The 25,445-nt window shown below is 38.3% G+C and overlaps 1 protein-coding gene across 1 annotated transcript in view; it reads left to right on the plus strand.

Annotated features, from left to right (window-relative positions):
• The window catches only part of LOC149832516 (protein ANTHESIS PROMOTING FACTOR 1-like), a 39,510-nt gene extending 23,884 nt beyond the window's left edge, over positions 1-15,626 (plus strand). The window contains exons 3-11 of the mRNA XM_090014552.1: positions 11,511-11,611; positions 11,679-11,779; positions 11,874-11,940; positions 12,020-12,119; positions 12,197-12,313; positions 12,383-12,520; positions 12,633-12,717; positions 14,041-14,090; positions 14,338-15,626. Of these exons, the coding sequence (XP_089870678.1) occupies positions 11,511-11,611; positions 11,679-11,779; positions 11,874-11,940; positions 12,020-12,119; positions 12,197-12,313; positions 12,383-12,520; positions 12,633-12,717; positions 14,041-14,090; positions 14,338-14,493 (915 nt within the window). The 3' untranslated portion in view covers positions 14,494-15,626. The remainder of the gene's footprint in view (positions 1-11,510; positions 11,612-11,678; positions 11,780-11,873; positions 11,941-12,019; positions 12,120-12,196; positions 12,314-12,382; positions 12,521-12,632; positions 12,718-14,040; positions 14,091-14,337) is intronic.
• The last annotated feature ends 9,819 nt before the right edge of the window (positions 15,627-25,445 follow it).

Consider the following 25,445-nt stretch of genomic DNA (forward strand, 5'->3'; position numbering starts at 1 on the left):
TCTAGAATTTCTCGACCTCCCGAAAATTTTGTCTCTTACGAATCTTTTCACCCTTGTATAGGGCAGCCCTTGCATTAATCCAATCCTATGTTGAACCTTCCTCCTATTCTGAAGCCAAAAACCATGAAGAATGGGTTGAAGCTATGAAAATAGAATTTGATGCATTAGAGAAGGCCAACACTTAGTCCATTCAAGACCTTCCTCTCGGAAAGAAACCTATAGGTTGTATGTAAAGTGAAAACCAAAAGTGATGGGACCCTAGAAAGATATAAGGCACGACTCGTAGCCAAAGGTTATGCTCAAGAGTATGGTATTGACTACGAAGAAACCTTTGCCCCTGTGGCTCGTATGACCACCGTTAGAACTTTAATTGCTTTGACTTCTATAAAAAAATGACCTATATTTCAAATGGATGTCAAAAATGCTTTCTTAAATGAGAGTCTTGTTGAAAAAGTCTACATGGAAGCTCCGCCTGGTATTAGTATTCCTAAGGGTAAAACACTTCGTCTTAATAAGGCCCTTTATGGCCTCAAACAGACACCAAAAGCCTGGTATGACTGATATTGGATTTCATTCTTGTTTGACTGACACTGCCTTGTTTATTAAGCAATTTGATGCAAGTTTCATCATCCTTCTTCTTTATGTAGATGATATCATCATCACTGGAAACGACAAATAGGGAGTTACCAATATCAAGACTCTTCTTAAAACTCATTTTGAAATGTCTGATTTAGGATTATTGAGATATTTTTTAGGAATAGAAGTTGCTTATTCCCTTCGTGGGTATTTGATATCTCAATCTAAATTTGCTTTTGATATTGTTTTCTGGCCTGACATTACAGATGATAAGAAGGTGGACGCTCCAGAAGTGATCAATGTTAAAATGAAAATTGATGATGGAGAGCGTCTTGATGATCCCATTCTATTCAGACAACTTGTTGGAGCACTTTTCTATCTCTCCATCACTCGGTCAGACATAGCACATGCTGTACACACAGCTAGCTAGTTTCAACATGTTCCCACTTCTGTTCACATAGGAGCAGTTTTACGTATTATTAGATATTTAAAGAGTTCTCTCTCACGAGGACTCTTCTTGTCTGCATCGTCATCATTAGATTTAATTGCTTATACTGATATTGATTGGGGAGGTGATCCTAATAATAGACACTCAACCACTGATTTCTATGTATTTTTAGGTGAATATCTAATATTATGAAAGTGCAAGAAGCAACAGAAGGTTTCTCTTTCCTCCAGTGAAGCTGAATATAGAGCTATGACAATCACCACAATGGAAGTTGTTTGGCTCAGGCAATTGCTCGCTGATATGGGAGCTGAAGCAACACAGGCCTCACAAATGTGTTGTGACAACAAGAGTGCAATCTACATCGCAAACAACCAGACTTTTCATGAGCGCATCAAACACATTGAGATGGATTGTCACTATGTTAGAGAGGAGTACTTGCATGGAACTATTGATCTGCCATATGTGACGTCAGAATACCAATTAACAGACTTCTTCACCAAGCCTCTCGCGGCTCCCAGATTTCACTTCCTCTTAGACAAACTTTCGCTCATTGTACCGTAAGTTTGAGGGAGAGTGTTAAAATGTAAACAACATATATAATAATAATATTATTATAATAATATTATTATATATTTTTGTATTTATACTTTTTAATTTTTTTGTAATTTTCCTTTTTGTTTTTGGTAACTAGTTCTATTAGAACTAGATACATCTAGTTTGGTCAAGTTCTAGTTGGAACTTGACCAACTTTCTAACTGTTGGAACTAGTCTAACGACTAGAATTCTAGCTGTTGAAAGTTCCAATATCTAGAAAGGGAGAGCTCCTTATTATCTCTCCTTAATACTCTTGTGTAAATAGGGGTGCATCCCCTTGTGTAAATTATTCCTCTAAATGCTTTTTAAGCATTTTGCTCTCATAAATAAAGTGTTATTTATTTTTATGCTTTTCCATTTATACCCTTTTATGGGTCTTGTCTAAAGTATCTTTTAGATACTTCCTTTTGAGTAGATTCAAGTGCATTCGTGGAGCCTACCATTTCATTACAGGTCCTATCGAAGCCACCTTCTTATTATCTCTTTGATCTTCTTTTCTTCTTTTAGGGCAAAAAGGCTTGATATATCCCGATTCGTAGCAATAATAATATATTAGTTTGTCACTCTTCTTGTATTCATGGTTGCTAGGTTTTACCTAATCTAAAGTGGGAACAACCATTCTTTATTCTACCTATGTCAAAGGAGCTTTCTCATTTTGGAGTCCTTGACACAAAAAAATGAGGGTGAAATTCAACATGAAATTAATATTCAAGTAAATTGTTGAAAAACTAGATTTTCAGTTATTGTAGGATTATGAAAAATGCTTTTAAATGCAAGATTTGAATGAAAGATGAGTAGAAAAAAAATTTGTGGAAAGAAACTGTTAAACCAAAATCTTTATTTATGCATATGCAATTAGTTCTTGTGTGGTCAGATTGGAGAGAGTGATTAGGCAAATACCTGGTAAGATGTTGACTGGCACTTAAGTTAGAATGCCATCTGTCAGAGTGAAGGTTGATACTTGATAATCTGTCTGGTTGAATACAACCTGAAGAGTTTTTAGATTAGACAAAGGATCTGAAGCGTGGAAAGAATAACAGCAGTGAAGGTAGCAAAAAGATGTTTTGATGACATGGGGGAGGCTAGGAACTTTATGTCCATCCCTCATGCCCCATCATTGTCAGAATGAGGGTTTAGAACTATGCGAGACAGATACTCCAATTTAATTCCGTGTTGTGCTCCCCCAATTTAATTCCGTGTTGTGTTCCCTTATATATGTTGGGATGATTCATGAAGATTTTTTTTTGAAAAATAGGATACCACAACACAGTTTTTTTTTTGTAATCAATACAAAGCTATTTTTTGATATTTAATATATAAAACATAGTTTTTGTTGAAATATTATTAAAAATATTACAATAATATTAAAATAATGTCCATATGTGTCAAGGTCATGTCAAAGTGTCATAGCATGTCTGATTTGTGTCATCCATGACACACACCCTCTAAATGGCGTGCCATTGTGACTTAGCCTCCAATTTACTCCTATGTCATGTCCGCTTATTTAATATTCTTAATGAAAAATCACATGAAAATTTTGTGTCCCATGTCCTTTTAGCCATGTCCATGTGACATAGGTTTAGAAGGGGATGTTGGCCTCTTCTATGGCTGAATTATAAGCTTCGATTCACATTCCATGAAGGGTTGAAAGTTGTTTCCTATGTCACACAGATACCCCTTTTTGACTCCTGTTCCATATAAGCAGCATTCATCACTTAATGAGGAAAGCATGAAATTCACCCATCCTAATAATAGGTAACTGAGCCATGGTAGTGTATGTTGTGAAAGAGTCACACTCAAAACCAAGGCAGTCAGGTGCATAATGAATCTGAACTAGAAGTTTTCCAATTTCCGCCAAGTGCTAACTAATCAGTGACACCTTTAACTTTGTGAAGATATTATTTCGTCGAGTCCTTTTTTGTTTCCCTCAAGTTCTTGAAGTGTTTTCTCATCCATGTGTCTTATTTGAAACTGATTACTATATATGCCATTTAGAAAGCTTTCCAAAAAAATGCTGAATAAAAAAAAGTTTTCCAAAGAAATGATGAATGAAGATAATTATGTACATCTAAAAGAATTTTCTCAGTGAGAGCAGTGACAATCCAACTTAATAAGTTGATCTTGTTAAACCTAGTGAATGCACATTGAGTTTAACAAGCATAGAGACATTACCAAAAATGGTGAGAAATTTCTCTACACATGCAAATGTGCCATCAATGAGACCTTCAAGATCATTGCTAGACAATGGTTTTGCTATTTCCAAAGAAAATAATTCTTTATATCAGGTTTAATAGAAATTAACTTGGAAATGTTGGAAGCTAGGGTACAAGGAGAACTTGGTCTCATGGGGGCTATGATGGTGGTAAAGAGGAACTGTGATGACATTTGATGGTCAAGACTCTTGCCATGAAGACCAAGTTCCAGACTGGTTAGAGAATAGGGATTGAAGAGGAAAAGCAATGCTTACATGAGTGCTCCTTCTATGTGCTATTTTTGATATTGTTAACCTCCACTTAGTATTCCACAATATCCTGATTTAATACCTTTGTTTAGTCCAACTATACAAGGATTGATTGTATAATCATGGGTAATAATTTCTCCTCCACTTCATGTGACAAGTTACTCTTTATTCAGATATTGACATATTGTTAATAGATCATTCTTTTGTATTTTTAAGATCAGTAATAAATATTACTTGTTGAACAATTAGCTTGAATATAAACCATTTTTTTTAAACTATTGTCTTTTTAAAGTTTTATATCCTGATTTTGTTTCAAGGAGATTAAAATGGGGAAACTCCTGTAGTGGTAAGGTAAGAGCTGAGCTTAATCACTTCTAATTAAGAGAAATACAAGTAATAGATATCAAAGCAATAGAGTTCCAACCATGAGAGAGCTAGTAAAGAAGACGAAAAGAGAAACTTCATTAGCTTTGGAATAAAGAGGTACACTACATAAAAGGGACAACCCCCTTTTTTGGTTACACTAGAAGACAAAAATTGTTGACCTTCTAACCTCCTATACAAATACAAAAATGCCCCTTATTAAATAATACACGTACCACTTTGAGAGGGTAGCACAAAAAAGTACATACAAATAGTACATTAGCATATTACACTTCTCAACACTCCCCTTCAAACGAAATCATCTTAAGTTTGGAAAGAAAGCCAAGCTTTTGATCAATATATGAGCAACTTGCTCCTTTGAGCTCACATACTCTAATGAAATAACTCCATCTGCATGAGCCTTGTAAAGTAATGATCAATCTCAATATGTTTGGTTCTCTCGTGAAATTCAAGATTTTTGACAATGTTAATTGCATTCATGCTATCACAATACAAGGAGGTACTTCCACAAACCTCCACTCCGAGCTCCTTAAGAAGCCATCTTATCCAAGTGATTTTTGCAGTAACTTGTGCCATGACTCTGTATTCAATATCAATAGTAGACAAAGAAACACATTTTTGATCAAAGAACTACCAAGAAAAAAAAAACAGAAACCGGTACTTAGTCTATCCTCCAAAATCTGAGTCACAATATGTTCTAATATCTACAGGGTATGAAGCTGAAAAGAACATGCCAAAATGCATAGTGTCTCACATACTGAATTATTGTAACTGAGATGGAGGTACTAATAGGTACTAATAAACTGACTAACTGCATGTGTCATGTCAGGTATAGTGATAGTTATGTATATCAAACTACCTACAAGCTGCCTATAAAACACACGATTTCTCACCATCTATAGCTCTCACTTGACATTTGCCTCCATAGGAGTAGCCACTCTCTTACAGTGATTCACAAGTCTAGCCTTTATCACTAGGTCTGTTGCATACTTATGTTGAGACAGATAGAGTCCTCTTCTTGAGTATGCTATTTTCAGACTTAGGAAATACTTCAAATATCCCAAATCATTTCAAATATAGTAGCCAGACTTTTCTTAGTGTCCACAATTTTCTGCACGTTATTTTCAATAATGATCATATCATTAACATACAAAAGCAATATACATTTTTCATGCTTGGAAGATGATACAAACAAAGCAGGGTCATGATAACTTTGCTTAAAACCAAGAGATTTTACTGCATTGCTAAACTTCTCAAACCAAGCGCGTGGTGCCTATTTGAGTCCATACAAAACTCTTCCCAACTTGCACACAAGACCTTGAGTATCCTTGAGGCAACTCCATATAAACCTCCTCCTGCAGATCTCCATTTAATAAATCATTCACATCTAGCTGCCAAGGGTCTCACTAACGAATCACAGCAACTGCAAGCAAAGTCCTTATTAGTGGTTATATGATCCACTGGAGCAAAGGTCTCAACAAAATCAATGCCAAACTGTTGGTCATAACCCTTAGCTATAGGCCTTGCCTTGTACCTCTTAATTGACCCATCTGCCTTAGTCTTAACTTTGTATACCCACTTGCATCCCATTATGTTCTTGCTAGGTGAAAGATCTACAAGGTTCAATGTATGCATTCTTTTCAGAGCTTCCAACTCCTCAACCATTGCTTGCTGCCACTCCTCTTTTGAAGCTTCCTTTGCATAAGAACTAGGCTTGACATAGGATTGAATTAAAGCAAGAAAAATAAGTTGTTAATGAGGGAAAGATTCATAAGACACAAAACGAGTAGGGGGAATAGATACTCTAGTGCTACGACGTACCTGAGGAAGAGAAGGTAAGACTCTTGTGTGCTCAGGATCACCTGGAAATGGATCAAAATTGGTGTTTGAATTTCTTGTTTCCTCTAATTCTATCTAATCCATAAAAGATATCTTCACCAGATTGTCTTTCCTTCTAGAGTAGGATAGACCAAATCTACCACCTTCACCTTAAGTTATCTCCCCTTGAACTCCCACGTTTCTTTTCACCTTTGTCTCAGGAAAAAGGTTTTAAGAAAGAGAAATCACTAGTGTCCTTTTCCTTAGGTTCAAGTTGGCTGAAATAAGGTGCATTATGAAAAACCACATGCTTAGAAATCCATACATGCTTCTCCAAAAGATTATAACACTTATATCCTTTTTTACCATGAGAGAATCCCAAGAAGAAACATTTACAGAGTGGTAAAAACTTATCTTTATATCTACTAGGCAACAAAACAAAGCAAGTACACCTAAAGACTTTTATCATACTATAATTAGGCACATATCCATATAACTTTTGAGATGTAGATATACCTTTAAGAACACTTGATGGCACACGATTGATTTGATATATCACCATACAAACTACATATGCCCAATATTCTTTAGGTATATTCTTATTAAAAAGTAGTGCTCTAGTGGTTTCTAAAATGTGTTTATTCTTCCTCTCTGTCACACCATTTTTGTTAAGAGTATACAAACAACTTTCGATGCTCAATTCCTTGGCTCCGCAAGAAGCTTTCCAACACGCCACTAATATACTCTCTACTAGTGTTGGTATAAATAACTTTAATTATAGCAGAGAATTGATTTTCAACCGTAACACAAAATTTATTGAAAATATCAAACAACTCATTTTTATTTCTTATGAAGTAAACTCAAGTGAATATGGTACAATCGTCTATAAATATAACAACATATAATGAACACCCTTAGACAAGACAAGATGATTTGAGTGTACAAGATCAAATTGATTTTTTGATTCTCTCTCGGACCAAATGACAAAGCATGACCCTTTGTCAATCTACAACTTTTGCAATTTTGAACATGATCATAAACAACAAACTTAAAATCTCCTAAGCATCCTGAAGTAACTAAGTATTGCAACCTAAAGCTAAAGATATGTCCTAATCTCTAGTGCCATAAAAAGGACTCATTTAGACTAGCTACTCCCAAACCAACTTCACATCTATGTCACAGGGATTCGGCTAGCAGGGTGCCGCACCCGCGTCGACTCGACTCGACGCGGGTGCGGGTGCGGTACCGGGTGCGGTCAACCCGATCCTGGGTGCGTTGACCGCACCCAGGATCATTTAAGTCCATTTTTTTTTAAAAAAAATTTGCCCTATGCTGCGATTTTTTTTTAAAAAAAAAAACTGTTGACAGCAGCTGACAGCAGCTGTCTGTCAGCTGTGACAGCAGCTGTCAGCTGCTATTCTGTTTTTTAAAAAGCAGCTCTGTCAGCTGGCTGACAGCTCGATTTTTTTTAAAAAAAAGCAGCAGACAGCTGCTTTTTTAAAAAAAAATCGATTCGTAAGGGAGGGGAACCCCGACCCCCTATATATATTGACATTTTTGCCCCTGCCGCACCCCCGCACCCGGGTTTTTTGGAAGTGCCGAATCCCCGCACCTGCACCCGCACCCGCACCCGCACCCGCACCCGCGCCCGCACCCATGTGACATAGCTTCACATCTACTTTGTTTGCTCATATCCTGCTAATCCAGATAGTACAAATCTCCCTTCCTATGGCTAAATCCAATCCCCTTCCCATATAGTTGATCTTGCACAACACAATCGACAAGAAAAAATCTAACATCATAATTAGATTTGGTTATTTCACCCAAAAAAAATGAGATTCATGGCTAAGGAAGGAACATGATAAACTTGAGAGACATTAATTTTTCTTCCAGAAAAAAAATTAAAAGAGATATTATCAACTTAAAAAATTACCATAGAATATCCGTCAACAGTGCAAAATACACCATTGCAGGGGTGACAATTGGTTATGATGGACTCATGGGTTATCATATGACAAGATGCCCGACCATAAGAACTACCAAGAATATCTACATAAGCAGTACCATAAGAAGAAGAAGAGCCAGAGGTATAGGCTGACTGCGCAAGAAGTTGGAGCTGCTGAATTTGCTGCACCTGCTCCAATAAATGCTGCTGAGTACTACTCCCAAGCTTAGTAGGACTCTTCATAGAAGATACTTTAATCTGAAAACCAATGTTGCTCACATCTGATGGGCTAGTCTTAGTTTGAAGGCTTGAAGCTCTCTTCCTCAGTAGAGATGGCTACTACTACACCTTTCTTCTTCTTGAGCACAAGTCAAGAATTCTTCATGTGCCCAAAACTTTTGTAGTAATGGCACTGGATGGAGTTCATGTCTCCACAACCTCCATTAGACCGGCCTACAGATCGACCTTCACCTCTACCCACAAACTGACAAGTCACAATTAACATACTCTCTGATGAGGTCTGACTGCCAAGAGACTTGAGCTTAGTCTCTTCTGCAATAAGCTCACCCAAGGTCTGGACCAATGTAGGAAGAAAGGACTGATGCAAAATATTGTTGCGTACATAATCAAATTCAGGACGCAGAGCCATGAGAAAGACTATCACCTGATTATGGTCCCTGGTCTCTACATCCTGACTCTTACATTCCACATATTTACTACATTTATCACTCCTTAAAATGGCCATCATAGAGGTCAAGGCATTTGATGCCTGCTGAAAATGAGCATAAAAGTCCTGAATGGACTCATTTCCCTGCCTCAAGGACTTCAACTCCTATTCTAATTGGTATCTTTTCTTCGCCTATTTAGATTGCTCATAGACCTGCTTCAAATATGCTTATTCATCATTTACATTTTCATATTTCATAATATTTACTGAAATATTATGCTCCACAGAGCCCAAAAGCTATGACTTTACTTTGGCATTGTCCCTTTCCCAATCTACAATATTCGTCTCATAGTTATCATCTCCTTGCTTGACCTTGACTTTGGTGTCATCCAAGAACCCAATGTCCAATGTATCCTTACCCCTTTAATAACAATTCTTATAAACTCCGCCCAGTATGAAAAATGAGACCTATCAAATTTTAGAGGGATAATTTGAATGTTTTCTTTCTTCTCCATACTTCAACCACAAAAACAAAACCAACAACAATCACAAGCTACCAAGAGTAGCACTGGAAACACCAACCCAACAGTCAAAGATTGCAAGATTCACACCAAGAAAGGAGAAGAACAAGAATATCCAAGAGCATGCAGTCAAATACAGGCATCTAATATCAAACAAAAACCACACTATGCTGAAAAACAGAACTACAACCACCAAAATGAAAGTCAACAATCACATATGCAGGTGATCTCTCATATGCATACCCAAAGAACCATCAAATCTCAAGCACACCACCAAAATGAGCCAAAACAACATTTCTAAAAGCTTCCTTACATAAAAACGACCAGATTACATTAAACTAAGGTCACCAAAAATATTAATCTGATCAGAACAACCAGAAATCCGGATCCGGTCACTATTCACGTCACTATTCATAAAATCAGAAAAATTTCCATATAAAATTGAGTATACCTCTAATCAGTATGATTCTTGATTTAGAAATCATCTAAAATCAATATTTACCAAAGCCCCAACTCAATCGAACCGAACTGCAACAAATGTACGAATGTCCTTGAGGCACATAAAACAGGGCACACACCATATGCACCAGAATGAAGTTTCTTCTAGATGATCACCAAATACCTCTATCTAGGGTTGGGTATGACTCTGATACCATATCAAAGCAATAAAGTTCCAATCATGAGAGAGAGAACAAAGAAGATGAGAAGAACTTCATTACCTTTGGAATAAAGAGCTACACTGTATAAAAGGGACAACTCCCTTTTTGGTTACACTAGAAAACAAAAACTGTTGTCCCTTTAACCTCCTATACAAATACAAAAAATGCCCTCATTAAATAATACATCTACAACATTGAGAGGGTAGTACAAAAGAGTACATACAAATAACAATACATATGATACATTAGCATATTGCACTTCTCAACAATAGATTGGTATCCATCTTGAATTACGGACAAGTTCGCTTCTATTTTGGCATGCTTGCTAGTGGTCATTTTTACCTCGCACAATGTTGAACATCTTGTTTGTCAATATGTTTGTCCTCATTTTGAGTACCACTTGCCTATCCAGTTTGTGACTCTTGTGAAATTGCTAACCGTTAGTTGTCCTTTCTATCTTTTGAAAATCAACTAGTAGATGTTCTCTAGACTACATTTATTCAACATTTTTAGTCCACTTGCATTTGTTGTACTTAATATGTGCAACAATTAACCTACAATAGACCTTCCTAGATGATTGTCATAAAACCGTTGGCATGATGATCTAGAGTGTTTCCCAACTCTCATTGCAAATAGGTTAATGCTACTGTAATGCAAAAGATCCTAGTTGGGTAGATTTGAGGCTACGGGTTGTTGCATGTCACACGTCAAAATGTTGTGTGAAATCATGGAAGATCCACTTCCTTGAATTTTGTAGCAATGAGCATGCTAATTGTACATATACTGAGCAGTTTTCAGCACTTTTCTTGAGTATTGCTCAAGTATAGATGTTCTTGTATTACTTTGCAGATGTGATGAATTTTGGCTTCTTAGGCATACACGTATGGCCAAATCTGGAATAAGAGCTTGCAGAATTATGCTTCTCCTTTTACTTAACATGTGTTTTATCCAGAGTTACCGGAAGCGCCTAGGTAAGTGGGGAAGCACGAAACGTCGCGCTTCCGAAACGCACGGGGAAGCGTCATTTTTTAATGGGAAGCACGCTTCCCCCATTTTTTTCAATTTTTTTTTGTATTTTTATTTTTTTCGCTTCCCCCTCGCTTTCTAGGTCACTTCCGGTTCGCTTCCTAGGTCGCTTCCGAGACGATTCCCGATTTGCTCCTAAGTGGTCCCACGCTTCCCGCTTCCTAAAAATTTGAAAATGCCTCGCTTCCCGTATCGCTTCCTCAACTGGCAACCATGGTTTTATCATCTCGATCATTTTTGAAGGTTTGCCTCACTTAGCAAGCTGCTGTTGCATGTGATGTTTATTTTTCTCTTTGTTTTGGTGAAGATATATTCTTTTATAGGTCTTAATGTATATGCTTGAGCTCTAGGTTTTATATACTCATCAACCTTCTGAAGCCATTTTTCTAACATTCATATTGGTGTTCCTAGAATTGTAAGATTAGCTCACTGGACTTCCATAGAACAGCAAGTTATTTGGTAACAGCTAGTGATGACGAGTCGATCCGCCTCTATGATGTTGCAAATGCTACGTGAGTCTTTCTTTCTCACACTTTGTTTTTTACTTTTTATAACTGGAGTTTCAATTTTCTGTGGCAGGATGTTGAAGACTATTAATAGCAAAAAATATGGTGTCGACCTAGTTTGCTTCACTCCTCATCCTACAACTGTTATATACTCCTCGAAGAATGGTTGGGATGGTATGCAATGGTAGCATACTATTTTGTATATTGCACATGCACAGACTTTCAAATCAATTATGAAAGTTACTCATTACTGAATCAACTGATTTAGAATCACTGCGGCTTCTTTCCCTGCATGACAACAAGTACCTGCGTTACTTCAAAGGCCATCATGACAGGTATTCCATGATCAGAACTTCTGATATTACAAGGATATGCACATAAATTATCTGAATTTTATTGTTTTCCTGTCACCAGGGTTGTATCTCTTAGCTTATGTTCAAGAAAAGAATTGTTTATCTCAGGCTCTCTTGATCGAACTGTCCTACTTTGGGATCAACGTGTTGAAAAATGTCAGGCAAGTGCTTGTGAAAAAGTAATTGGTTGTGAGTTCTAGTTCCTTTATGGTTAAAATTATATTTTGTTCCAATATAGGGTCTCCTCCGTGTACAAGGAAGACCTGCTGTTGCTTACGATGATCAAGGTATGGTCTTTGCCATTGCCTTTGAAGGGGGGTATATAAGAATGTTTGATGCTCGTAGGTATGAGAAGGTAAGTGCTAAAATTTTCATATTGTGGCACACTTATTGAATTTCTGCGAATAAGTCGCTTTTTCCATAGGGTCCATTTGAAATTTTTTCTGTGGGAGGTGATAAATCTGAAGCCCATGTGGTGAAATTTAGTAATGATGGAAAGCTAATGCTTCTAACCACCATAGACGGGTACATTCATGTGCTTGATTCGTTTCTTGGCACGCTGGTGAGTTCTCTGCGCTGCTGCAGCTGTTATATAACAATTAGCTTTTATTTCACGGAGAGAGAGAGATGATAAAGTTATGTGATGCTTTTCTTTTTCTTCTCGTGTGATGTAGATTTCCAGTTTCAAAGTTAAACCAGTTACGGGGGGTGGCACACTTGAAGCGTCCTTTAGTCCAGATGGGATGTTTGTCATATCTGGTAAGTTGAAGTTGATGCCCTCTCTATGTCATCATCAATGATCCTTCGAACTTCTGTTGATTCTCCTGTAACTGATTTGTTTGTCTAATCCCTAACTTTTTAAAGCATCCTCATCTTCATTTTGTTTAGAATTTCTGCGTCAGGTGTACTAGGCCCACATCTCATTTATTTGCATACTGCACATCAAGGGCTTCCGCTGGTTAGAATTCTTTATGAAATTTAAGTTCTACTTGTTATTTATCACCACAATTAAGAAGAGATTGCTGAGTCCAAGCTCATTATGGTCTGCCTAGTCTTGAGTGGTTTCCCATGGTGGCCCTACTGAACTACCAAGTCAAAGCTTCACCATATTGAGCAATTTTCATGAACCGATACTGCCCTTTGCATATTTTGCATAACCAATCTCATTTCCCTGTTTGTGCCTTAGTTTTACAATGGTCCTAATATACAAGCACAAATGGTAAAATCAGCAAGGACCTCCATATGAATTTTCAGTTATTTCCAGCAAGAAAAATTAAAATAGCATCATAGTTTCTAACTTTTTTCATTTGAGAGTTGACGATAGAAATTTTGAATTTACTCTTGGGCCTACATTTCAAAGGACCAAGTTAGCACTGATAATAAAGATCTCTTCCCCTAATTTTGATAGTTGCATTGCTTCTGAGATCTATATTTCCAAGAATTAGGTCAGCACTGGTGGTAGCGCTTTTCCCCCGTTACTTTCTATAGGATGTTACTGGGAGAAGTGTATTTAGTAATGTCATCTGCGGTGTTTCTTAATAAGAATGCTATTCTTCTGCACCTTGTCATAATCATTTTGTTGGCTTGTGTTATTTCTAATTGCCTGCTTAGCTATTATGCTCTATTTTTCGGTGGTTTGGTGTCAAATGATCATCCCTATAGATCATTGTACCATAAAAGCTACTCTGAGGTGCGAACTTGCAACCAAATTGAATTGACTTGCCAATCTGAAGCGCACTCACTGAAACTTTCAAGATATGGTGACTCAGACTGGCTCAACCAAGGGAGTAGAAAATTTGGACCTGAACCATTTGTAGGTGCTGAACATTCTGGGAGTTTCATTGTGCTTTTCCTAGCTAGAGTTCCAGTTGTCATTTTAGCTAAACATCCATTTTTTATTTCTTATGGTTCTTGCTTGGCTGTTCTTTAATCACCACTGATGTGGTGTTAATTAACATAAGTTTTCGTTTTAAGAGATTCACAAAGCTGATTTTAGTTCATCTATAACTTTTTTTTTGACAGGCTAATCTGTGACAGTTTAGAATATCATGAGCTTTTTTTCCAACTTTTTTGGTTTTGCAGGTTCAGGGGATGGAAGCGTCCATGCTTGGAGTGTCAGGACCGGTAAAGAGGTACCATAATCATCCTTCTCAACATAGAATATTGTTTCATTCACTAGGACCAACGTTCAAAATCATGGAATCTGATCAACCTGCCATGTTTGTGGCAATGTGTCACTCTAAGTCGACAACTGCCAGCTCTCATCATGGTGAAGTCCATAAGGAGATCTTGGATGATGAGTTTAGTTGGAGTCTTGATTCTAGTCGAGCCATTTATACAGATTGGTCACTCGGGTCTATTTGCTGGTGTGATATGCAGGTTGCCTCATGGATAAGCACCGAAAATGATCCTCCTGTAATAAAATGGGCTGCAGGAGGGCTCATATTTGCAACTGGCTCAACTGAATTGTCATTCTGGGTTCCAGATCTAACCAAACTAAGCTCTATGCTAGGAGCAAAAGTAGCACCGCTATAAGTGTGCTGAATCTCCCCATATCTTGTTTATTGGCTATCGTAAGTTTTATCTATAACCAGTTACATCCCTCGAAATCTGAAAATTTTTGGGATGTCGGTTTTATGCTGCCATTGATCTTATACAGATTTCTAAGCTCTCTTGCTCCTCTGACAATCATTTGCACAGTTTTCGGATGAACAGTAAACTTGGGATATTCAGGCTGTTTTGTGTGTATATCATCATTGTACTTTGTATGTGTATATTAAAAATTAATGTTACTTGAGATTTCTCTCATCTATTGAGTTGATGTTGGTTCTTCTATTCCTTGTTCTAATGTGATAAATTGTTCAATTGTTTCAATGGACACAGACTTAAGAGGTGGAATACTGCGCCAACTTTTATGAGAGTTCAAGCTTATTAAACTTTATAAATCTCTGTGCCATGACATGGAAATCATCATCATGATGCAGCTCCATCTATGTCCGAGATGGATTGCCTCCTGAATGACATTCGCTCCAGATCATGAAAGCATAAGGCCAGTGACCTATAAAATTACTCTTCTATCTGTAATTTCATCACAAAAAAAGGGCGAAGAAAGGGAACAAGTGCTTTTGTCATGAGGAACCTTTGAAAATGTCAGGGGGTGACGAGGGAGAGCCATCGAGTTGGTATAGGCCCAAGGAAGGTCCAACAAACCGAAAGACGATCCAACCCCCAACCACTATGAAGATGGAGGCATAAGCGAACTTGTTGACCCAGAAGAGGAGGCCCTTCTCCCCAACGTAGAGCTCCACTGCCTTCTCTGAGAGGGTCATGGAGTCCCAGTCCTTTGGTGCAGCAGGGGCCTTTGGTTCAGCAGGTGGGATGGCACCTTCCTCTTGGTACAGCCTGGCCCTTCTCCTTGTACCTCGCCTGAACCTGATCTCCACCACGGGCTCTGCAGCTGCTGCACCATCACCACCGTCTGCAGGGTCTTGGCTGGTTTGTGGGGTGTTGGCAGCTCGAAGGTGATGGGTTCGCAGGCGTTCCTTCCTGCTGGGGAGGGTGTGCAGCTGCCTGACCAGTGACCGGTTGACAACCAGGAAGCCGGATTTGGGGCAGAGGACGGCTGGTAAGACATGGAAGGCTTCCATCTCTCTCTCTCTCTCTCTCTCCACTCAAAAATCTGCGTTGATTATGAATGTGACGTTTCGTTATCTTCTTGAAACTTGGGGAATAGGGATCCTGTCATACAACATGTGATGTGATCCATACTGCGTCCATCCTAGCCGCCCAACCAACGGCTATGATTAGTCCACATTCTCACCCGCAATGTGGACTAATCTTGGTGGCCCAGATGCATCGGCAGGATGGCTAGGATCCATGTAGGATCAGTTCTTGGTGTTTTGGGGTTGGACCCTGGACCTTCCCAGGACCATATCGTGATCAGGCTGTGAAGTGAACCAGATCCAACCATGCTAGTTTTAAGTATATTTGCATGTTATAAATAATTTTTTTAAATTATACATGATATCTTTTCTCGGCCCAACATAAGTCGAATCTGACGATATGATATTTGGTATCTTTGACCTGATCCGCCATCCCTTTATGTGGCGTTTGTGTGCCATGGAAACATGGCGGTTTCTGTGGAAATGCATGAAGTCTTCGTGCGGATTGCAGTGCGAGCATCCTTCTGTAATGCCAATGACTGCAGCTTCTTCTGTAAGAGCTTTTTATAACCTCCCCTGGGGAAGTACAGTAAGAGGAATAACCTATCTTCTATCTAGCTTTGAGCCCGGTATCTTGATTGCTGCTATTGTGATTTACCCGGAGCTGGCGATGGGACCATTGTCTATGAAGGGGATAAACTGCTTATTTCATTCCTAAACCCACGCACCCTTGAGTGGTGAAGAAATCAGAAGCTATGATGGAAATAATCTACCATGGAATAACTTATTCTAGTGTACATTATGCAAACATATATTATTATCTCATCATAACCTATTTATTTTTAATTTACAGTCATCTGCCATTTATTCTATAATTCAATAGATCTATGAATATGAAAAAACCCATTTAAGCTTATCTAGCTGACTATGACTTAATTGAAAATCCTGTATTTTACATATCCATACAAACGACTCTTGTTCCCCCCCTGAGTATTATTGTGAGAAAAAGTGTTTCAAATCATTGTTATTTGAAGTTCTGAACAAGCCTTTGTATCCGATGAGTGGAAAAAACATAAAGTCTCTATTCAAAAAAGAAGGAAAGAAATAAATAACATTAAAGTCAGTCTATCCTGAGTGTAATATATCTTTTGGATTCAGACCATTTTCACCTCGGGTGTAAATTAATAAAATCTAACTTTAGCTAATATCCAGGCTCACGTCCAACCCAAATTGGATTAGATGAGTGTGTTCAAATTTGAAGAAGATTTTGATCCATATATGAATCCAAAGCCAAGCCTATACCTAGTAGTTTGGTCTTTTGAACTAAGGGACGAATCTACGCTTGTAAGAAAAGTCAATGCCCGTGTCCCTTTTTGGGTCTATATTTGAGTTAAATTTTGGTTCTTGCATTGGGTGGGCATCGGGCCGGCAGCCGGCCCAGACCCGTTTGGAGCCTGGCACGTTGGGTTTTGAGCATGACCCAGGCCAGCCCATTTATTGGTTTTCAGCCCGGTTTTTAATGAGCTTTAGTTTGAAAGGCAACCTATGACTCGGCCCGCTGGCCCAATGGACCAATGTTCAGTGGGCTGATCTGACCCGCCCAAGCCATCTTTAAGTTATTTTCAAAAATTAGGTTAACAAATTAATTTCAAAAGCAATAAATTAATGAAAAAATATAAAATTATCAATTCTGCATTAGTTTCAATACAATTAATGTAGCTATTAGATTTAATCTTAGTATTACTAAGCAATTAATCAGGTAGATCAGGCTCATCAGGTCAGCTCAATAGCTCACAATCCAACTCGAACCCTGCCCATTTATATAACGAGCTGGGTTTTAGTCTAGTAGCTAATAGGTCAAGGTCTAAAACCTTGACCAAAACTCAGCCCATGGTGAACTCTGTCGGCTTGGCTCAAGCAGTCCGACCCATTGCCCACCCCTACTTATGACAATATTCAAATAAGCACCAGGTGTCACGGGCATAACATTTTTCGCCTCGGTCCGAGACACCAAGAGTCTAAGGTGAAATTTGATTTTTTTAACATAAAGAAACCACGTGGGCAAATTGCTGGGAATTTGGAACAAATATGGCAACCGGACTGGTTAGAGTCAGATTTATTGTGACAAATCTCGCGAGTTTTATGAAAATTTCATGAAAATATCACGAGAAATTAACTGAAAGTTAAAGCAGAAATTTCTCATGATATTTTCAATTTCTCACAATTTTTTCATCAGTAAACATGATATTTATGTTTTTATCGGTTATTTAAAAATCACTTTTTTAATTTATTTTTGTTGCCAAGATTTTGCAAAAAAACACTAGATTTTACAATTGTTTTTTATTTTTTAAGAATGTTTGGCTGCCGAGATTTTGCCTTTTTTTCTACTTTTGTCACTATGCAACGGAGGAATCAGTTATATGCAATATGACCTGATAGGGCAACTTACCCATATTGGGCTTCACCACATTAGGCTTGTGCACATGGTTAGGGATGTCAGTAGTTGAGGTTCACTTCAAATTTCCAATCACCAATTACCATTTATGGGCACATCTAAAATACAATTGACATCTAAAATAGTTTATATTTAAAAACTATCTGATCAGGGTAAGAAGCCAATTGTGTCTAGATCTGCCCCAGATATGTCTAAACTCTAAAGATATATTAATTATCAATATTATGCAGGATTTATCAATGTGTGACTGACATGATGCGTGCAAGAGTCGGTAATAAATTGCAGTGTATAGCTAGCTTAAAAAAACTTTAGTTTTACATTTGGGAAAATGAAGAATCTTGATTGGTTGGTAATAAATTGCAGTGTCTATTGATATGAGGTCTGCTACCTAATAAATGCACTTGTATTGGTTGGTAATAATCCACAGCCGGATAACTACCTAATAAAATGTAGTTTAATCTTAGCTCAACAGAAGTTTCTGTGGGAAAAAGAAAAATTTTGATTGGTTGGTAATAGATTGCACCGTGTCTATTGAACAATATTGCTATTGACATGAGGTCTCCTACCTCATAAATGGTCTTGTATTGGTTGGTAATAATCTACATCCCAATAACTGCCTAATAAAATGCAGTACGATCTTAGCAGGTACTTCTTATGTCTTGAATAGCAGAATATCATTATGTTAGGAGATACCCATTGAGGGCAGTTTTTAGTCCTAATAGTTGCATGAAGGTTTGCTGTTTTGTTTGGTTTAAGTGCCCATTTTGGTTTTGATTAGTTTGGTAGTGCATATATCAATGTGTATAGTAGGATATGAGGTATGTTGCCTAGTAAAATGGTGTATGCAAATCTCGTAAGGTGTTTCTTATATCTGATTAAGTAGATAGGAAGTAATCATGAGAACAATTAGCAAAATCTCGTTTGAAGTACTTTGTTTCTTGGAACGATAAATAAAAAGGAAAAAATATTTTGTTTTGCGGGAAAGGAGTCGCACCCTGCACAAGTTTAGCGGGAGTATCAACTTCGGCCAGAGTCATCGGAAACCTTATTTAAACTGCAGTTAATAACTACTTTTAGCTATGGCTTTCAACAGTCCTAGTTAATACTCATTATCTATTTTATAGTGAGTTACTTTCATGTGTAACTTAATAGTATACTATCAATGTAGATGGTAGGATATGAGTTCTATTGCCTAGAAAAAATGACATCTATGATAGATTCAAGATCGGGTGTGTGTGGGAAGACTCGAGGAGAAGAGGATTGTGAAGTTGATTAACGGTCTGCATCAGAGGAGATTCTTGAACCTCTTCAGATGTATTTGTAGAGGCAGGGGCTAGATAATTTAACCTCCCCTAGGTAGCCGTTGTTTAGCTTAACTGTCTCGTTGGATTTCCAAACATGCTCGAAATCCAATGTGTAATGGGCCCCACCATTATCCTGGTGGTGCATATCTCAATGACCCACTAAGTGGGTCATTGGATTTCATGTGAAACCCATTTGACAACACTGGATCCATACCAAGATCCAACATCTCTCACTTGGTCATATGGGGCGAACACCCATATTTTAACTTAACTAGTGCATTATGTATTACACTCATGACATTATGAGGTTTACATACGCTAGTTGAATTTCTCCTTCATGATATATCCCTATCATAAGGTTGTTCACAAACTAGGTTGTTTTTCAATCATGTCATAGATTTCAAGTATTCACCATTTACTGCATATTAAGTCATGCAGTCAATGAATATATCATAACTTAAGTCTCACATAGTCATGGGGTTCTTTTAGCTCTTCCATGACTATTCCACAGGCATGCACACTAGTGGAGTACTATGAAAATTTCTTAATTTATAAATATGTGATTTGCTAAATATAGCAAATACTCTCACTTTTCAAATCTTATACTCCTATTTTTCATGTGCATTATCACATGTTGATCACTACCTAATTATTTTAAATCAATATATGCAAATCCAATAGTTATAAGTGTGTCTGACCAACACTATTTAGCATTTTATGCATGAAAATAAAATACCCTTTCATGCATTTATACAAACATACCATAGGAAGCATTATTATTTAGCATAATATACACATAAATATCTTCACATACATGTGTAAAATTATAATTTCGCTTCCACTTTTTTAATGCATTGCATTTAAGCAATATTTGCATTAAACCATGACATCATGTGATTTTACCTATGCTAGTTAGATTTCTCCTGAGGTTATTCACAAACTAGGTTGTTTTTCATCATGAAATAAGTCATAAATCTCATACCCAAATTCAATTTAGATTTGCACCAGATCCATATCCAATGAGAGTTCTCTCATTATCATTTGGATATGCCAAAATATGATAAGCCAATTACCAGGCTTTAATCAAACTACAAGTTTAAATATTTAAGTTCAGATCCATTACCGGATCCACACACACACACAAACACACACACACACACACACACATATATATATATATATCCAAATCTATTGGATTTGTAGGATTCCATTTTCAAATTTGATTTGAGATGTTATCTATCAAGTCCAACATGATCCATATTAAAATGGATCTTCATACAAGTTTAAATAAAACTATGGATCTTACAGGATTTGACCATGATCCAAATTCATATCTGCAACCATATATTTTAAAATAGCAATAAATCTATATTACACATCCAGTACTCTACTTATCTGGATCTAATCGTGCAAATCCTGGATCCATACAAAATATATATCATTATTAGATCCAAATATCTCACCAGATACTATCCAGATTCAACATGCATCAAATCTAGATCCATACAAAATATCTGCCAGAATATATATATATATATATATATATATATATATATATATATATATATATATATATATATATATATATATATAGATCAATTCTGGATAGACATTCCATATCCAGGCAGAACACTTATCTGGATTAACCACAATCTTGAATCAAATTTAGATCTATATCCCATATTCAGGCATATCACTCAACTGGATCCAAACTAGATCAAACTAAATTCATATTCCATATCTGGGCATCCAAACCCAATACTAGATCCGTTCAAGTTCAACAACATCCAATAACATTGTCTAGATCCAAAACTACTTCGACTAGATCTATACCCAATTAATTAGAACTATCTAGATCCATACATATTTAACTATATAATATTTTACTAGATCAAATTAGGGTATGTGTCCTCTTACTAGATCCAAACATCTGATCTAATATTGATCATGTCTAATCTTGACCCATACATTATATTCAATAAATCTTATAATTAAACTTGATCTATATAAAAGAAAAATTGGATGAAACCATACTGAATTCATATATTAACATGAATCAAAACATAAACATAATATTAAACATAAGAACAATGCAATAACTTAAAGAATTTCAACATCCAAAAGTTTTACCGGATCCAACCAGGTCTTTTACAAAAATACTTGTATCAACTATATCCAAACCTGCTAGGATGATGCTCTGTGAGGTATTCTGCTAACCATAAGCACTTTTCTTTTTTTTTGAGTGTCTTGGTTCGTTGCCTTACGTTTCCTAAAAAAAGTGAACAGGAAGAGAGCAGCTGCGCCCCCTTTTTCAAAACCTTTTCTTTTTGTTTTTACCCATAAAGAAGGGAGCCCCATTAGGGTTTTCTCCCTTTTTTAAGGAAAGGAGAAACAAAAAAGATAAAATGGGGGAAGATGGTTGTAGCCATCACCACTGCCATCACCATGAAGTTCGGCAATCGCCCGACCGACACAACCACCCCTCGAAAAAGGGGTTTCTCTACCACCTTTCGGCCTGTCCTGGTGGAAAAACCTCCATCACACGATCCACCATTGTTGTCTGCTTTGCTAGCAGATATATTGTCGGCCGAATGCTGATCCCCTTGGTCTGCTGCATCCTTTTCTCTGGCACTTGTATCTCCTTGAGGTCTCCAGCTGGGCGAAGAGATCGACCAAATCGCTAATGTCGTCTCCTGGCTTGACCAGAGGTACGTCGAACCCAACCTCTGCAGATTCAAACACATCTATGCCTGCAACTTGACACCTTAGATTCTTGTCGCTCACTCATCATATGAAACCCCATCACGCGAAAGATCAGGGTTTCAACATCCTTTTTGGTAGGATGGGTGTGATCGTTATCTCGGCCACCTTCTGGGCCTGATCGAAGATGTCAACAAAAATGCCTTGGCCCAAAACCTCATCACCCAAGGAAGGAGAGAACAAATGAGGGGGGGGGGGTCACCGTTGCCTTACTCTGCACCTCACCCACAACCCACATCAAGGTTTAGACTCGGTGGGTTCTTTAGGTGGCCTTTGTTCTTCTGGTGGTGGGTGCTTGGACTTGGAGTAGAGAAAAATCGTGAAATTATGCTATAAGATGCGTGCTTTCATCGTCGATTTTAGGGCTTCCATCTGCCCGACCTGCAACAACATTCTTGCACCATCAAAGGACATTCGTGGCAATGACAGGGTGACGACATTGAGGCATAGTCGATCCTTAATCATGAGGTCATCGTCCAACATCTGGATCAACCGGTCGTCGAGGCAGAAAGATTTTGGCAATGTGGCAGTTTGGGAGAATCACCAAAAAACTAAGATTCTTGATAGAATTCGGCAAATTCGTGGGCCGGTTTGGGGATGCAATGGTCGACGATGAGGTCCGACCACTATGAGCATTGATTGATGCCTTAGTGGGTGTTGTTCTAGCCGATTTCTTCTTCACAACTTAATTTGTTTTTTTTTTCAAAGAGAAAGACATTCTTAGGTGGGATTCTTCCGGATGGCCAATCAATAGTTTTCGTCGAGAGTTACTTTCCTCCGTTGACATGTTGATCTTTCGGTGAAACCCCTCTTTCTCACAATACTTTCCTTTTTTTAGGGTTTCCCTCTCCAGTGTTCGATGGCCTCAAGTGACCCAAAGAAAATATTTTTTTGCTCACCCCTTTTTTCCGGTTTCTCTACGGTCGCCGCCACGACCAAGGGTTCTCAAAACTGCCTGAAAGGATCCTGGCATAATTTATTCGACAATGAGAGGAGTTCCTTCATCGTAGCAGTTGTATCTGTTGGGTGTGATAGGAGAGGGATGCCACCCGACTACTTCCTCGGTACCTGCCAACGAGTCATCGGTGGGATTCATGGTTTCGTCGCCTCTATTGCCTCTCGTGCTGGTCAGAGGCACTACGACCAGGGAGGTGACCCAGTGAACTGCTGCTCCACTCGTATCACATACACTGCCTATGATGTCTCTCCCGCTGCAAGGTTCTACCTTCTCGGCAGTCTGCGGATGACATCAGATCAGCTGGTGCTGCCGCTAACTCTGCCATAGGCGACTGGTCCTCCGCTGCCTCTCTCATGATGCATGTGCAGCCTGCAGCGTCTATCCCACTATAGAGTTCCGCTACCCAAGGCATCATCCAAGCAAAAAATCTGCTTTGATATCATCTGAAAGGAGTGTCCCGGGTCAGGGTGGACGTATTGAGATTGTCTTTGAAGAGATAGAGCAGAGAGTTGTTGGCATTAGGGCGATTCGACTCCATCACCTATGTTGCACCTTATCAACGAAACAACTACTGATCTCTCAACTAAGAGCGTTAGGTTCTGGTCAATGAATCTTTGTACGCACACACTGAAATAATAGCTCTGATACCATTAATAGCATAGGAAGACTCGAGGAGGAGGATTGTGAAGTTGATTAACAACCTGCATCAGAGGGAATTCTTGAACCTCTTCAGTTGTATTTGCAGATGCAGGGGCTGGAGAATTTAACCTCTTTTGGGTAGTCGTTGTCTAGCCTAACTGTTTTATTGAATTCCCAAACATGTTGGGAATCCAACATGTAATGAGCCCCACCATTATCCTGGTGGTGTATATCTCAATGGCCCACTAAGTGGGCATGTGAGACCCATTTAGCCACACTGGATCCATACCAAGATCCAACAATCTGATATTACATATTATTATGTCTAGTTAAAGCCCTAATCTTTTCATTAAGATTATGCTTAAACTTTCAACCAACCCGAAATTTTGTCCGATGAAACCTGAACCGTATCCAATCATACCCAATTAAAGCCCTAATCTTTTATGCTTAAACTGTACAGTTGCTCATGGCTCGGCTCTCAAGCTATATGAACCAACAACAAACAAGTTCATGCCAAGCCGAACTGAGCCGAGTCAGGAGCTGCTCGATTTATTTATCAGCCCTAGTCCAGACCACCTAAATAAAAACAAAAAGATGACTGCTTGTATATTGGTATCTTAGGGGTAGTCCCATCTCTCTTTAATTTTTTGACAATTCCAATTTAGAACTCCGATTTATGCTCTTGACTGTTCTAATTTCTGAAATTCAAAATTAGTGTTTTTGAACCGCTTGAATTCAGTGCAGTATTCTGATATATATATATATATATATATATATATATATATATATTATTCATCTTTAAAATAGACTGTTTTGATATTTACTGTTTAATAGTTATAAAAACAAAATATGTTGTTTATTGGTTCATATTGATGGTATTTGCAATCTAGTGGTTCTAAAATTAGAATAATTCCTGTTAGTGGCATATTATTGGAAATATTCTAGTATCTAATTTCTTGACTTCAGTTAATTAGTGATTGCAATTTATTGCAAATGTTATTTATGGTTTTGTGAGATAAAGATTATTGAATAGAACTATATAGTCCAAAAACATTTCAAAAGTTTTCATTTGATATTGAAATTTCACACACCACAAGAAAATATGGAATTAGCGACGACATTTAGCGACAAAATCATTCCGTCGCTAACTAGCGATGGCTTAACGAGCAAAATAAATCCGTCGCTACAATCAATAATCTTTACGAAAATAGCGACGAAACTGAATCCGTCTCAAACACCGTCGCTAATTAGCGACGGAGTTTGCAATGTAAGGTTTTGTCGCTAAATAGCGACGGATTAGGCGACATAATAGATTCCGTCGCTATTTTGGTATTTTGATTTACGACGACTTAGCGACGGAATTATTCCGTCGCTAAATGTCGCGTAAATCCCTAATCCCATCCCTCTTTCTCTTTTCCTGTTTCGCTGTCTCTTCAACTGCTCCCGCCCGCCGCCCTCTCCCTCTCGCCGCCCGTCGGCCTCTCTCCGGCCCCCACCGTCCGTCGCTCGCCAGTCGCCGCTCCCCGTCAGCCTCCCGCCACCGCCCGGCGACGCGCAGGTAAGCGCTTCCGTCGGCAGGGGGTCAACCACCCCCCCCCCCCCGCATTTCCGGAAGGGGGTTGACCCCCCTGCATTTCCGGCAGTAGGGGGTCGACCCCCCTGCGTTTCCGGCAGCAGGGGGTCGCCTCCCCTGCATTTTCGATAGGGGG

This window comes from Nuphar pumila, chromosome 7, assembly GCF_984573655.1.
Source record: "Nuphar pumila chromosome 7, dmNupPumi1.hap1.1, whole genome shotgun sequence".
Classification (NCBI taxonomy): domain Eukaryota; kingdom Viridiplantae; phylum Streptophyta; class Magnoliopsida; order Nymphaeales; family Nymphaeaceae; genus Nuphar; species Nuphar pumila.